The sequence below is a fragment of the Eubalaena glacialis genome, chromosome 6 (assembly GCF_028564815.1).
Source record: "Eubalaena glacialis isolate mEubGla1 chromosome 6, mEubGla1.1.hap2.+ XY, whole genome shotgun sequence".
In the NCBI taxonomy this organism is placed as follows: Eukaryota; Metazoa; Chordata; class Mammalia; order Artiodactyla; family Balaenidae; genus Eubalaena; species Eubalaena glacialis.
In genome coordinates, this window is record NC_083721.1 from 97,153,126 (window position 1) to 97,170,349 (window position 17,224).

The following is a 17,224-nucleotide window of genomic DNA, read 5'->3' on the forward strand; positions in this document are numbered from 1 at the left end:
GACAGGAGTGCTCATGGAAACTCATAGAGGAGTTATGCCTAGCACCAGCTCCTGCCCTTGGGGCTCTGGGGAAAGGTAGACTATGTGCAGAGTCTAACTGGCTGGCCACAGCAGCTCAGGAGCTCTGCATGTGCCAGCCATCAGCTCTGAACACCCTGCCCCACTCGGTGCCCCTCCTCACACTGCCAGGTCACAGAGGCTGGTGCTAAGGGCCCATGGCCAGCCGAGTGAATCAGGGAGCCCACTGCCCCTCCCCCAGCAAATTCCACCAGCCCTGGCAAGGGGGTGAGATCACCAAAGCAAAGGGGGTATGAAGAGAAAAGAACAAAGGGCAGAACTTTGTTAAATGGCTACAATCAGATGGAGATGGAGAAATCAAAAGCAATAATGGAGAAAGAAAAATGTAGGCAGAGGAGGAGGAGTGAAACTGAAGGAAGAATATATTCTTACACATGGAACTGAAGAAGGTGTAAGCATTGGCATCCCAAGCTGCAGGGACGCAGATAAACGGCCTTTCCAGTTGACAGCCTGTGGATTGGAGCTGCCAATTTCTGGGGTACAGCATAGACAAACACTGTAATACAAAGGGTAGAGCTGGCATGGAGAAGACAGAACAGCAAGCAGTAAAGTGAAACTTTGATTTAACAACCCAAGAAATGCATTCATCTTAGACACAGTCTGTGCCTGTGCTTTATTGACTGTCCATGGGTAGCTGTATGTGTGTGAAAAGCAATGATTTGCTAGCATGCATCACAAACATTTCATACTCTACTTCACCATTGGCCACTTACATAGACCTGGGCCTCAAAGTCCCTTGCAAAGTAGTTGAAAACATATAAATATATGTATACATTTACATAAATATGTATGTATACACATACACACATAAATATATCTTTATATCCTATCAACTCTTCAGGAATTTCCTATTCTGTAATAAATTCAATAATAGTCCTTGGTTATTTATCTTGAGACTTTATTTACAAATACCCCAGTTTATAATCTCTGAGGCTTTGTAAAGAAAATAAACAATGCAATGAATTTCTCTTATGTATAAAACATAGATACAAATGCCTGCTCCTTTGCAAACACTTCTAAGCATGTTTTAATTATGAGAGCACTCGACACAATAAATCAGGTCAAGAGCACTCAGTGTTTTCCTTGGAGGGCATGCCTCTGTCAAGAAGCCACCAACATATCCAAGGGATTCACTGTTCCATTCACTGGAGTTGTCTTGTAGAAAAGTCAGCTAAAATCCCACCATTGCTATTGCATTTGGTAGGGGCTGTCCAGGTGGAAGCAATCCATTAGGACCATCTAGGTGAGAATCTAGGAAAAACAGTTACCCCAGATCCTGGTCAGCTGTGCCCCAGTACTGTTTACCATGCACTCCATCCTTCCATCCTCATGGACCAGTAGGCAGCAACACTCACTCCTTAAAATACAAACTTCATACTTATGCCCTACAGAAGGCCAAACTCTTCTAGAGTTTGTGGGCTGGAGAGTAGAAAGGGCGAAGGAGAGGGAGGGAGGTGAAAGTGGTACGTGTTTGTATCCCAGGAGGGAGGAGAACTATAATAGAAAGAATTCGGAGCTGTAACCAAATCCCCACACCCAGAAGATTCTCTCTAACAACTTCCTGAATCCTGAGTCTCTGGTCCTCCCTCTCTGCATGTTGGCCCATTTTCGAAAAAAGTCAAGATGGCACCCCTTTTAGGAGGGGTTTCTCATGTCTCTGGGAAGGTCCTCCACTGAAAGCAGATCCAGGCCCACGAGAGATTCTCTGGGTCTCACCCTCCTGGGCATCTGCCAAGAACACAGCCTGTCCCAGTGGAACCTGGTCCCACGTGATCGTCAAATGGGCTGAGGAGGCCACACAAGGGCTCAAGTGTGTTCTCTTAGCACTCTCTTTTAGTCCTGCCCACTAAATTCTCAGGGCAAGGGGGTGATGGCCTGGTCCCCTCACAGAAGCTTCTTAGGACTGTCATCTCTGTCAGCGCGACTTTCCCCTGCTTCAGAAACGGGGGCACTGCCTACTTCTGGAGAGATGAGCTGGAAAATCTTTGACTGGCTGTCACTTCAGTGCCTGCTCTCCTTGCCTTTCTGCACAAAGCCTTTTGGGCTCAGTCATCAGAGTCACCTGGACGAGGGGCAGTAGGTCTCATAAAGAAAGGTTGAACAAGAAAATGGGAACTTTCTCTTCACCCTCACAATTTCTAACAGGATTTGTGGAAAAGAACAGATGTTTCTAGATTAAAGATTAAGAACCTAGAAAGAAATTTTTCCAGGTTTTGATTTAGAAGTGAATCAAGCACACATAGGGCTTGGTCTAGATTCTAGATAACTTCTCTGCCAATGCTGAGTCTCTAAAACCTTCAGCCAACAATACTTGTTTATAATCTCTTTTGTCCCATCTACAAGGCAAAGGCTCCTGCATAGACACTCCAGAAGCTACTGCTAAGTAAAGCTCTCTGATATCCTTTTCCTCAACTGTAATAACAGCCATAGCTCCCGCTGGAGGAGTGCCTGCCCATGACAACCTGCACAGTAGGCATCGCCATCGCCAGTTTCCAGATGGAGAAACTAAGGGTCAGTGAATTGGGTGACTTGCTCAAAGCCACAGTTAGTAATAATTCTAGTTGACAATTATCAAGCACTTACTGTGTGCAATGCACTGGGCAAAGTGATCTGTGTGCATTATCTCATTTAATTGTTATAAGCACTCTCTGGGTCTCTCTCCAGAAGCTGTGTGTCTTCTATGACACCTCACGGCTTCTCCTAAAGCAAAGAGGGGCTGCTGATGGAGGCCCCAACATTCCCTCACAGCTTACCTGAGCATCAGATGAGGAGCCATGTACAATGGGCCTACCATAGGTAGATGCCCCAACACATGTGTCTTTCCCTTTTGTAACATCTTTTCCCCTGAAAGGCTCTCTTTGATGTTAACCAAGGTCACCTACATAAAAATGTTAGGAGCAGAAAAAAGGGCAGTTCTAGCCCACCTGCCACCTCAGCAATGAAGAGGGACCAATCTGGGCCAGAAGATGGACTCAGGAACAGCTAACCCTGTGAATTCTTCAGTTGAAAGCAACCATATGATCTTTATTATTATTATTACCATCTTCATTATCATTGATAAAGCAACAAAATTAATGTACACTAATGATGATATTAACAATAGCATGACCAGACAATATAATACTGGAATTCATCATGTTATGAAAACTGTACCTTCCAATAACCTCTAAAATATTTTCAAAGGGGAGATCTAGACAAGAGAGTAAACAGATAGTCTGGTCTTATTTCATAAGTAAATTAATAAACTTCCTTGACCTATTTTGGGGGTCACTTCTCTGACTATGAGGACAGCTTCTTTCCTTCCTGTTTATATGTTGATATATTGGTGCAGCAGGTTGGGGAACTTTCCAGTTCTCTGCTTCCTACCCAACTTTAATTGGAGGCCTGTCAGGTTCAGTAAGTAATAGTGTCACACACCCCCTGATTGAAGATGCCACCCATTCCCTAAACACAGGCTTTTACTGTCCACCTGGGACCCGCTTTGGCAGAAAAATTATGGCATTCCCAGACAAACTGCTTTTCTTCCAGATGCATTTGTAAAAATTGCCTGGGCATCACTGACAGGTGATGGAGTGACCAAGGTTACTCAGGTAGAAGAGACAGTCGAAGTGGGAGGGAGAGAGAGCCTGATGGATTACTCCCTGAAAAAGAAACCCACAATTTTCTTGGCTGATCAAGAGCATTGGGAAAAGGACATTGGTGCAGGGTCGCAGGGGGCTGAATAGATGTTTCTCAGAATCCAGCAACGTGCTTCTCAAGGGGGACAGTGATGATGGGGATACTTCATTACCACCATCTGGAATTCAGTGCTGCAGAGAACACAAATGTTTCCAAGAGAATTCACACTCTTTCTCTCTAGGGTCCTGTGATTTCTCCTTATACCCCACTCCCAACCTACTAGCAGTACTAGCAACCATATCAGTATATACAACATGTATAGCCCTGCTGTGAATTTATTAATGGAACAGAGATACTTTAAGAAGACTAAGAAAATGAGTAGGAAATGGGTAACAACGATCTCAGCAAAATGCTGTCTTTGGTGAGGACTTCCTTAAAGACATGTTTGGGTCTAAGTGGTGAGTTGCACTGGTGTCATCCAACGGCTGATTCCTTCCTGAGTCTAGGAGACAGAGGATAATTGGCACTCAGGAGGAACTGACTTCATGGACAAGGAATCGCTGACAGATAAAACATGTTCAAAACAACCAATCAGGCCTGTTATCTGTGACCTGTGGCCAGTCACCCCAGGCAGGCTCCTCTGAGCAACACACAGGCTGGGACTGATCCCAGAGGCCTGAATGAAACTGCAGAGCTGGCTAACTGTTTTCTTGGACACTCCTCTCCACTCCTTCTCATACCTCCTGATGCCCTTTTCTCTATGGATAGTCCTTCTGGCTGTCTGAACACCTCACTTCAGAACTCAGGGTTGCAGTTCTTTAAAGCAGCCCATGCACTTTCCCCCACTCCCTGCAACTAATATCTCCTTTCTCGTTTTCTTATAATTGTTGCTTTTCTGGTCTGTCCTTGCCACTAGACTATAAGACCCACAGAAAAGGAACTGTATTCTTCCTATTCACCTTTAAGTCCCTAAAATCTAACATAGATGCATCAAGATGGCACCTTATAAATGTTTCAGATAAATGAATGAATGAATTGGAAAGCTCCTAGAACTGGGTATCAGGAGACTTCCATTCTAGCCACTGCTCTGTCATTACCTGAATATGCAGCTTCAGGTCTGGGGCTCGGTTGCATCCTCTATCAAGTAAGAAAACCACCCAGATGAGCACTGATACCCCTCTCCACCCCACGCTCAGTACAGCCTGTGGGTCCTCAGAGGATAGTCAAAAGCTCTGGGGAGGCGTGGGATGCGGGAGATCCCGGGCAGACCAGCCTCAGGTCTCCTACTCTCTCCTCAGACAGAGCACCCTGCTTTCACTTATTTATGTATTAAGCTCTCAAATAAGACTTTGTGGGCAGAGTGGGTTTGACAACCGAGAGAAAGCTTTACGACTATAGTAGATGAACCGTCCGGTCCTTTTCTGTTAGATTCCGCCAACCTATTAACCAGGTCCCGCTCCCTCAACACTCGATCCCGGTCCACCTCTGCAGACTCATCATCTTCAATCCCCAAAGCAGCCTATACGTCATTCCAGCTGTGCCCTTTCATCTGCCTGAGACCCCCCCTTTCCCATTTTGTTCTGCCTGGGAAAGCCCAGCTCACCCTTCAAGATGCAACTCAAAAGCCTCCCCGCTTCGTTTCCCCACTTCCCCGGCAACCAGAGAACCATGCTCCCTCAGAACCACACTCACCCCACGGGGCTCCCAGAGCACCTCATAAATACCCTACAGCGTTACGTACCAGCCGCGTGGAATCTTCCGGTTATTAAGCTGTTTCCCGATTAGAATATAGACGCTTCAACGTCAGGAGACCTGCCTTACTTTCCGTTTAAGTCTCTGATACTCACCACAGTGCCTGATTTAGTAGGCACTAAAGGAAGGAAATTAGGAAGTCCGACGTTATTCAGGAAATTAGTAAATTCGCTGATAAGTAGGTTAGGGAATTAGTCACTATGTTAAACTACATGGTAATGGGAAAACCTCTCTTTATCTGAGTAGAGTAATTGGTGTTCAGGTGTAAATAACCACTAGATTTACTCTCCCCAGGCCCAAGTACACTTTTAAAAAGTACTTATTTGTCTGATGGCTTTCTTTGGTGGAAGGAAGAGGGAAATGTATTTCTCGAGTGGAGAAACCCTTCTCTACCTTTCACCTACCACCAGCAGGATCTCTCTCCTTTACACCCTCTTAGGGTGGAGAATCTTTGCTTCCTGGTCCTGAGAGGGTACTAGAGGACCAGGGTGGGCAGGTTGTGAATGACAGGATGACATTAGACGGGGAGGAACATGTAGTGATCATCTTAACTCTTGGGCAGCGCTGTCTTAGGTACAAGTTTAGAAAGTTCAATATTGTTCGTAGGCTCCCTGGGAGTATCTAACCGAAGCTTGGCCTATTATACCTATATATGATAGGACCATAGACTCTCGGAGTTAAAAAGAAATGCACACTGAAAGGAACCAAACTCTTCTGAACCTCAAATCACATGACATTTGGGGTACTCACAAAGGGATTGATAGAGAACGTTTCAAATATGGAATCTTCTGGTATCTTGTCCCAACCCACTTTTCAATGTGTAAACCCTAAGTTTGACTGCTCTTCAGGCTGGGAATTACTCAATTTAACCAAAAATAGTTCTAGGTATAGAAATAAAACAGAACACTAGGGATATTACAAAATGAGAACAGGGATATGTTTACAATATACTTAAAAGGTAGATAACTGAAAAGGATATCAGAGTTGCAGGCTATGAGGAACCATTCCTATTCTCTCTAGTCCTGCAGAAATGAATCCTCCACACTGCTCGAGGACTTGCCATCTCTGAACAACTCTAATGGGAAAACTTCCGTCATGTTCTCTGCAGCACGCTGTCGCTCGTTGATGGCCATCTTCACCCCGACATTGTACTCTCTATTGATTTTTCTCCAGCTACACGGTTATACTTTTGGAATCAACATGCCTCTCCCTCTCCAACCACTTGATGAATAGCCAAGGAATGCAAAGTCACTTTGATAATAGCATAAGGCAAATATGATTGGGAAGGTAACTCTGGGGCAAGAAATTTTTGAAATGCCTTACTAAATTGAGTAGAGATTGTTTATAAACTTCTCTCACATTTAGAATAGTGATTCTCCATCCCAGTACACCAAATCAACTTTAGATAATAAATACACTGTAATTCTTTTTCTACTATTCTGCAAAGCAAACTAGAGATAATGTTACCTTCCTAAACACTAACTTTTTTAAAAAAAATCACCATGCCCTTTGTATAGAAGATAAATGAAAGAAAAGTAATTTCTGATAAAAATAATATATCAGCATGTGAATGCTGGGGCATAAGTACATTAGGGGACATAACAGAGTCGTCGGTTGCCTGCCATCATTTGTAGAACCACTATGAATGCAACTGCTACAAATGTACCTTCACATAGGTGTGCTGTTTGCTGCTCAAAGACCATGAGTCTTGAGCTGCTGCTGATGTGGTTTTCCCAAATGACGAGCAACTCCTGGTAAATTTTGAGACAAAACAAATTACAACTGTCCCTCAATCTACCCAGTTGTTACATCCCAGGAAAATTCAATGTATATAAAACCACACCAAAAAAACACTTTGTGTTAATATGTAAAATGAAGATAGATTCAAGCTCAGAAATCATAAATAGGCTTTCTCTTACATGAATGTCCACTGGGACCTTCGGAATCATGTAAGACACAGGACAATGCCTCATTCCGTGGGACAGTCCCACACACTGCAGAATGTCTAACAGCCCAGGCTCCCACCCATTTAATGCCATGAGTGCCCACAATAATCATGTGAACCATAGACACCCTCACAGATTTCCAAAATTTCCCCTAGGAGGCAGTACTACCTTTTCCAAGACTACTGGCTTGCAGTATTTCCTACAGGGTTTCCCCCATTGACCCAAATGATTAAGAGTTGCTTCTAGCTGTAAAATCAAAGAACAATAGCATGAGAAGGTAGCCTGAAGCTCATCTAGTTGGCCCCCTCGTTTTACCCATGTGAGGTAAGTAACTTGCCTTTGGACACTCGGTTACCACATAATCTAGGATGAAAAACAAGGCTTCCCTTTCCGTGGTTTTTATTTCTCATTGAAATTAGAAAGATACCCTTGAATGTGTCTCTCTTACACATGAGATAGTTGAAACAAACGATGAATGACTAACAACATTTTCCAGTTTTTTTCCAGGATACTTGGGGTTGAAATCACTCACTCCTGATCACTTAGCTTCAGTGCCAAGCTGGAAACTTTCTAGTGTCCACTAAAAGCTTGGATTCCTGCACACAAATAAATCAGAAGGCTTCAAAAATAAAATCCCTCACAATGTGTTCAAAATGAGAATGTGTCCCAAAGAATGATTTATGGTAGCAGAAATTGTCTTACATGGTTAGTGGCTAATTGATTGTCCCACTGTTCTCCCCAAACTCTAGTCATCAGGATCCAAGCAGGTTTGGGGAAATGAGTGACTAAGATTCTATAAGTTCCTGCACCGTGCACAGCATAGGGCCTCTTCCTCCAATCCAGGAGATCAAGGGGCAGGTCCCTTCACAAGACCTAAAGAAGACTTGGCTCTTTGCTAATTACCCTTGGTCAGTGGGTTCTGATGGTGAATTGGGTGTTTTTTAATTTAATTTGTCAGATCACATATTAAGGAGAGAACATTTGACTACCCAAACTTCACAATACTGGCTCTCCAAATTAAATTTGCAATCAAACTGATGCCCATTTCAAAAGCATTCCTTGGACAAATTCTACTTATAAGCCTTGTACATTATCAGGTAGTAAAGAAGGATGGAGAGAAGAAGCTCACAGAATATAAGAATTATTGGGTATATAGAGATTGGTTCAAGATGGCGGAGTAGAAGACCATGCTCTCACTCCCTCTTTCGAGAACACTGGAATCACAACTAACTGCTGAACAATCATCGACAGGAAGACACTGGAACTCACCAGAAAAGATACTCCACATGCAAAGACAAAGCAGAAGCCGCAATGAGACAGTAGGAGGGGCCCTATCACAATAAAATCAAATCCCATAACTGCCGGGTGGGTGACTCACAAACTGGAGAACACTTATACCACAGAAGTCCACCCACTGGAGTGAAGGTTCTAAGCCACACGTCAGGCTTCCCAACCTGGGGGCCTGGCAACGGGAGGAGGAATTCCTAGAGAATCAGACTTTGAAGGCTAGCGGGATTTGACTGAGGGACTTCGGCAGGACTGGGGGAAACAGAGACTCCACTCCTGGAGGGCACACACAAAGTAGTGTGCATATCGGGACCCAGGGGAAGGAGCAGTGACCCCATAGGATACTGAACCAGACCTACCTGCTAGTGTTGGAGGGTCTCCTGCAGAGGCAGGGGGCAGCTGTGGCTCACCAAGGGACAAGGACACTGGCAGCAGAAGTTCCAGGAAGTACTCCTTGGCGTGAGCCCTCCCAGAGTCCGCCATTAGCCCCACCAAAGAGCCCAGGTAGGCTCCAGTGTTGGGTCGCCTCAGGCCAAACAACCAACAGGGAGGGAACCCAGCCCCACCGATCAGCAGACAAGCGGATTAAAGTTTTACTGAGCTCTGCCCACCAGAGCAACAGCCAGCTCTACCCACCACAAGTCCCTCCCATCAGGAAACTTGCACAAGCCTCTTAGATAGCCTCATCCACCAGAGGGCAGACAGCAGAAGCAAGAAGAACTACAATCCTGCAGCCTGTGGAACAAAAACCACATTCACAGAAAGACAGACAAGATGAAAAGGCAGAGGGCTATGTACCAGATGAAGGGACAACATAAAACCCCAGAAAAAGAACTAAATGAAATGGAGATAGGCCATCTTCCAGAAAAAGAATTCAGAATAATGATAGTGAAGATGATCCAGGACCTCGGAAAAAGAATGGAGGCAAAGATTGAGAAGATGCAAGAAATCTTTTACAAAGATCTAGAAGAATTAAAGAACAAACAAACAGAGATGAACAATACAATAACTGAAATGAAAAACACACTAGAAGGAATCAATAGCAGAATAACTCAGGCAGAGGAACGGATAAGTGACCTGGAAGACAGAATGGTGGAATTCACCGCTGCGGAACAGAATAAAGAAAAAAGAATGAAAAGAAATGAAGACAGCCTAAGAGACCTCTGGGACAACATTAAACGCAACAACGTTCCAGGGGTCCCAGAAGGAGAAGAGAGAGAGAAAGGACCAGAGAAAGGACCAGAGAAAACATTTGAAAACATTATAGTCAAAAACTTCCCTAATATGGGGAAGGAAATAGCCACCCAAGTCCAGGAAGCGCAGAGAGTCCCATACAGGATAAACCCAAGAAGAAACAGGCGGAGACACACAGTAATCAAATTGGCAAAAATTAAAGACAAAGAAAAATTATTGAAAGCAGCAAGGGAAAAACGACAAATAACATACAAGGGAACTTCCATAAGGTTAACAGCTGATTTCTCACCAGAAACTCTACAAGCCAGAAGGGAGTGGCATGATATGCTTAAAGTGATGAAAGGGAAGAACCTACAACCAAGATTACTCTATCCAGCAAGGATCTCTTTCAGATTCGATGGAGAAATCAAAAGCTTTACAGACAAGCAAAAGCTAAGAGAATTCAGCACCACCAAACCAGCTCTACAACAAATGCTAAAGGAACTTCTCTAAGTGGGAAGCACAAGAGAAGAAAAAGACCTACAAAAACAACCCCTCTAAAATTAAGAAAATGGTAATAGGAACATACACATCGATAATTACCTTAAACGTGAATGGATTAAATGATCCAACCAAAAGACACAGGCTTGCTGAATGGATACAAAAACAAGACCCATATATATGCTGTCTACAAGAGACCCACTTCAGACTTAGGGACACATACAGACTGAAAGTGAAGGGATGGAAAAAGATATTCCATGCAAACGGAACTCAAAAGAAAGCTAGAGTAGCAATACTCATGTCAGATAAAATAGACTTTCAAATAAAGAATGCTACAAGAGACAAGGAAGGACACTACGTAATGATCAAGGGATCAATCCAAGAAGAAGATATAACAATTATAAATATATATGCACCCAACATAGGAGCACCTGAATACATAAGGCAACTGCTAACAGCTATAAAAGAGGAAATCGACAGTAACACAATAATACTGGGGGACTTTAACACCTCACTTACACCAATGGAGATCATCCAGAGAGAAAATTAATAAGGAAACACAAGCTTTAAATGACACAATAGACCAGATAGATTTAATTGCTATTTATAGGACATTCCATCCAAAAACAGCAGATTACACTTTCTTCTCAAGTGCACATGGAACATTCTCCAGGATAGATCACATCTTGGGTCACAAATCAAGCCTCAGTAAATTTAAGAAAACTGAAATCATATCAAGCATCTTTTCTGACCACAATGCTATGAGATTAGAAATCAATTACAGGAAAAAAATGTAAAAAACACAAACACATGGAGGCTAAACAATACGTTTCTAAATAACCAAGAGATCACTGAAGAAATCAAAGAAGAAATCAAAAAATATCTAGAGACAAATGACAATGAAAACACGACGATCCAAAACCTATGAGATGTAGCAAAAGCAGTTCTAAGAGGGAATTTTATAGCAATACAAGCCTACCTCAAGAAACAAGAAAAATCTCAAGTAAACAATCTAACCTTACACCTAAAGGAACTAGAGAAAGAAGAACAAACAAAACCCAAAGTTAGCAGAAGGAAAGAAATCATAAAGATCAGAGCGGAAATAAATGAAATAGAAGTAAAGAAAACAATAGCAAAGATCAATAAAACTAAAAGCTGGTTCTTTGAGAAGATAAACAAAATTGATAAGCCATTAGCCAGACTCATCAAGAAAAAGAGGGAGAGGACTCAAATCAATAAAATTAGAGATGAAAAAGGAGAAGTTACAACAGACACCGCAGAAATACAAAGCATCCTAAGAGACTACTACAAGCAACTGTATGCCAATAAAATGGACAACCTGGAAGAAATGGACAAATTCTTAGAAAGGTATAACCTTCCAAGACTGAACCAGGAAGAAATAGAAAATATGAACAGACCAATCACAAGTAATGAAATTGAAACTGTGATTAAAAATCTTCCAACAAACAAAAGTCCAGGACCAGATGGCTTCACAGGTGAATTCTATCAAACATTTAGAGAAGAGCTAACATCCATCCTTCTCAAACTCTTCCAAAAAATTGCAGAGGAAGGAACACTCCCAAACTCATTCTATGAGGCCACCATCACCCTGATACCAAAACCAGACAAAGATACTACAAAAAAAGGAAATTACAGACCAATATCACTGATGAATATAGATGCAAAAATCCTCAACAAAATACTAGCAAACAGAATCCAACAGCACATTAAAAGAATCATACACTATGATCAAGTGGGATTTATCCCAGGGATGCAAGGATTCTTCAATATATGCAAATTGATCAATGTGATACACCATATTAACAAATTGAAGAAGAAAAACCATATGATCATCTCAGTAGATGCAGAAAAAGCTTTTGACAAAATTCAACACCGATTTATGATAAAAATTCTCCAGAAAGTGGGCGTAGAGGGAACCTACCTCAACATAATAAAGGCCATATATGACAAACCCACAGCAAACATCATTCTCAATGGTGAAAAACTGAAAGCATTTCCTCTAAGATCAGGAATAAGACAAGGTTGTCCACTCTCACCAATATTATTCAACATAGTTTTGGAAGTCTTAGCCACGACAATCAGAGAAGAAAAAGAAATAAAAGGAATACAAATTGGAAAAGAAGAAGTAAAACGGTCACTGTTTGCAGATCACATGATACTATACATAGAGAATCCTAAAGATGCCACCAGAGAACTATTAGAGCTAATCAATGAATTTGGTAAAGTTGCAGGATACAAAATTAATGCACAGAAATCACTTGCATTCCTATACACTAACAATGAAAACTCAGAAAGAGAAATCAAGGAAACACTCCCATTTACCACTGCAACAAAAATAAAATACCTAGGAATAAACCTACCTAGGGAGACAAAAGACCTGTATGCAGAAAACTATAAGACACTGATGAAAGAAATTAAAGATGATACCAACAGATGGAGAGATATACCATGTTCTTGGATTGGAAGAATCAATATTGTGAAAATGACTATACTACCCAAAGCAATCTACAGATTCAATGCAATCCCTATCAAATTACCAATGGCATTTTTTACGGAACTAGAACAAAAAATCTTAAAATTTGTATGGAGACACAAAAGACCCCGAATAGCCAAAGCAGTCTTGAGAGAAAAAAACGGAGTGGGAGGAATCAGACTCCCTGACTTCAGACTATACTACAAATCTACAGTAATCAAGACAATATGGTACTGGCACAAAAACAGAAATATAGATCAATGGAACAGGATAGAAAGCCCAGAGATAAACCCAAGCACCTATGGTCAACTAATCTATGACAAAGGAGGCAAGGATATACAATGGAGAAAAGACAGTCTCTTCAATAAGTGGTGCTGGGAAAACTGGAGGGCTACATGTAAAAGAATGAAATTAGAACACTCCCTAACACCATACACAAAAATAAACTCAAAATGGATTAGAGACCTAAATGTAAGACTGGGCACTATAAAACTCTTAGAGGAAAACATAGGAAGAACACTCCTGGACATAAATCACAGCAAGATCTTTTTTGATCCACCTCCTAGAGTAACGGAAATAAAAACAAAAATAAACAAATGGGACCTAATGAAACTTAAAAGCTTTTGCACAGTAAAGGAAACTACAAACAAGACGAAAAGACAACCCTGAGAATGGGAGAAAATATTTGCAAACGAATCAATGGACAAAGGATTAATCTCCAAAATATATAAGCAGCTCATGCAGCTCAATATTAAAAAAGAAAACAACCCAGTCCAAAAACGGGCAGAAGACCTAAATAGACATTTCTCCAAAGAAGACATACAGATGGCCAAGAAGCACATGAAAAGCTGCTCACCATCACTAATTATTAGAGAAATGCAAATCAAAACTACAATGAGGTATCACCTCACACCAGTCAGAATGGGCATCATCAGAAAATCTACAAACAACAAATGCTGGAGAGGGTGTGGAGAAAAGGGAACCTTCTTGCACTGTTGGTGGGAATGTAAATTGATACAGCCCCTATGGAGAACAGTATGGAGGTTCCTCAAAGAACTAAAAATAGAATTACCATATGACCCAACAATCCCACTACTGGGCATATACCCAGAGAAAACCAAAATTCAAAAAGACATATGCACCCCAATGTTCACCGCAGCACTATTTACAATAGCCAGGTCATGGAAGCAACCTAAATCCCCATCGACAGATGAACGGATAAAGAAGATGTGGTACATATACACAATGAAATATTACTCAGCCATAAAAAGGAACAAAATTGGGTCATTTGTAGAGACGTGGATGGAGACTAGAGACTGTCATACAGAGTGAAGTAAGTCAGAAAGAGAAAAACAAATATCGTATATTAACGCATATATGTGGAAGCTAGAAAATGGTACAGATGAACCGGTTTGCAGAGCAGAAATTGAGACACAGATGTAGAGAACAAACATATGGACACCAAGGGGGGAAAGCGGCAGGGGGTGGGGGTGGGGGTGTGATGATTTGGGAGATTGGGATTGACATGTACACACTGATGTGTATAAAATGGATGACTAATAAGAAAAAAATAAATAAATAAACATAAAAAAATTATTGGGTAAAGATGTGGATCCTTCACTAAAGAGAATAAGTTAGTTACCTCCTAAGCCCTTCCTTATACTGCACTTAAAAAGAAACCTACTCTATGTGCAAACTCAACTCCCTTCAGGAGAAAAGAACACATAAGTTACACATGTCCGCCAAGCATCCAAGAAAATATCACCAGGTCTCACACTCAGCACTTACACACTCTATACTTTCCTTATAGAGTTCCTCGGGCCTTCCTTCTGACACCACTTCCTCTTAATTTTAGACTCACCCTAACAATTTAAACATCAGGTGTTGGAAGCAGCAATTTAGAATAGGAGGAGGTCAGACTGCTCCATGTAAGCCTTGCAACAGCAACAAGAAGAAACAACTGAGAGGCTGACCTCCAGGAAGTGGATGAAAACTATTTTACAAAGTGGAGGGAAGGGGGATGACATAGGAACTCAAAATAAATAGCAGCCTCGGCCATTCAAGGTAGGGACAAACAGCTTTGCTAGCCTTGAGAGCATCTCCATAATACAGGACAATACAGTAACTAATGTAAAAGAAAATTATGTTCAATATATTTTGTAGCAAAATTCCATATAACAATAGAATCCTAGATTGTCAGAGTAGAAAGACACTTAAGAGAGCATTCCAGCCTAATTCCTTTACTTTACAAGGAAGGAAACAACGTACAGGGGTACACAGGTTCAAGGTAGAGTCGAGACAAGAGGGCAGCCCAGCTGGTCCAGTGCTCCTTCCACACGGACGCCCTGACACTGATGCCACTGAGTGGAAGGAAAAGAGACAGTGCATCACATTTAATCATTCATTGTGTCCACGCTTTTGACATCTCTGTTTTTGCTTCCTTGCATTGATTTTACTCCCTTCAAAAGGAGAAGAAACTTGTTCTCTTTAGTCACAAAAGAGTGAACAATTTTTCCCTGATTTGTGATGAGAGAACCTCAAGGTTGGCTCTTAACAGAATTGGGACTGAAAGTAAAGCTTACTGAGTTCCCTTCTACCTCCTCCTATATCCCACTCCTGGTGTGTCTCCTCCAAGCTGTTTTATGTCTGTCCTTCCACTTGGTACCCCACCCACTGGCCCCAAATCCAGAGTTCCTAGTACAATGTAGAATATTCTCCCAACTTCCAGAAGTTTGGTGTATTCCCTGTCTCTTTCTAATTTGATCTCTAATTCTATAAAACAAAAAAATGAGGCAATATACCAGTGTTTCTCAAATATAAGTGGGGAGCTTGTTAAAATGCAGATTCCTGGTCTCCATCTCCTGAAACTACAATTCAACAGATGACTCTGGTGGAAGCGGGCCCTGACCCACTTTGGAAAACACATGGCTTCTGCTTGCCTCTCCAGCCTCGGATCCTCCCAGCACCCCCAGGCACATCCCACTCCACCCAAAGCTTCATACTGTCTCTCCCCACCATGTCTTTGCCTCATGTTCCACCTTCTGAGTGCAATTAATTCCTCCATATACCTCAAAACCAGCTGAGGCACTTGTCGTATCTCTGCTCTCCTTGTTCCTGTACGTCTCTGCATTACTGAGTTTATACAGCCTACGATATGAGCTGATTTCCTGGTATAGCTCCCCTTGAAGGCAGTGCCCTGCATCACTTGTCTTTTTTTAGTCCCAGCACTTGGCACCTTCCCAAGCACACAGTAGGCACTCTTAAAGTGTTCATTAAATTATCTTTTGTATGTGCTAAATTTCCTAGTTAATAACTAGTCATTTATTTATATTTGCATTGTTATTACCCGCCCACCCGCCAGTATAGTACAGGATTTTCGAGGGTTGCTTGAGGTATCACTCTCAAATGAGGAACACCTTTTGTAACAGGTAAAAATGAAAGAGAAGAATGCTAGCATAATCTAACACTGGTGCCATCAATTGTGGGGTCATAATGAGTTAGATCCATGTTCACTCAGGATATCTGACACCTAAGGAACAATGACAGAGACACATACGATAACCGGGAGTTTTCCTAATGAAGAAGATCAGCTTCTAATAGCTCCTTAGAATTAGTTCTGGCATTCATTCAGGTTAAAAAGTTTTCCAGAAGTGAAGCTGGAACACATTAGAACTTTAAATTGATTCATTTATATAAAACTTTGCCTATTTGTTCTAAGATCCCAGAGATTTCCAGTATTTTCTACCCAAGATTGTTAACCACCAGAAGTTTAGCTCATCTCCTGAAATCTATCATCCATGTGTGTGTCCCATGCAGGTGTCTGCTATGCAGAGTTTGGAGTCCGCGTCCCCAAGACCACGGGGTCGGCCTACACCTACAGCTATGTCACCGTCGGGGAGTTTGTGGCGTTTTTCATCGGCTGGAACCTGATCCTGGAGTACCTGATCGGCACCGCGGCCGGCGCCAGCGCTCTGAGCAGCATGTTTGACTCACTGGCCAACCACACGGTCAGCCGCCGGATGGCGGACAGCGTGGGGACCCTCAACGGCCTGGGTGAGACTGCCACAGACTCTAACCCCAACATGCAAACTTGCTGAGCCAAATAAATGGGTTCCTCTTTCAGGATGCAATTTGGCAAAATGTATCCAGGGCCTTAATACATCTTCTTTTCCAAGTAATTCCCCTCTGAATCTATCCTAAGGAAATTATTCTAGTTTCCATAAAAACTTTATATGAAAAGATGTTCATCACAGCCTTATTTATAATAACAAAAAATTAGAAACAGCTTAAATCATTCTACAATGATTACATAAACTAGGGCAGCATATTATATAGCTAGCAATTAAAAGGACGATCAGGAAGATTACTGTAATAG

The 17,224-nt window shown here is 42.0% G+C and overlaps 1 protein-coding gene across 1 annotated transcript in view; it reads left to right on the forward strand.

Moving 5' to 3' along the window:
- SLC7A14 (solute carrier family 7 member 14) overlaps positions 1-17,224 on the forward strand; it is a 67,598-nt gene that overhangs the window by 11,274 nt on the left and 39,100 nt on the right. Inside the window, exon 2 of the mRNA XM_061193439.1 lies at positions 16,666-16,902. Coding sequence (XP_061049422.1) covers positions 16,666-16,902 — 237 coding nt within the window. The remainder of the gene's footprint in view (positions 1-16,665; positions 16,903-17,224) is intronic.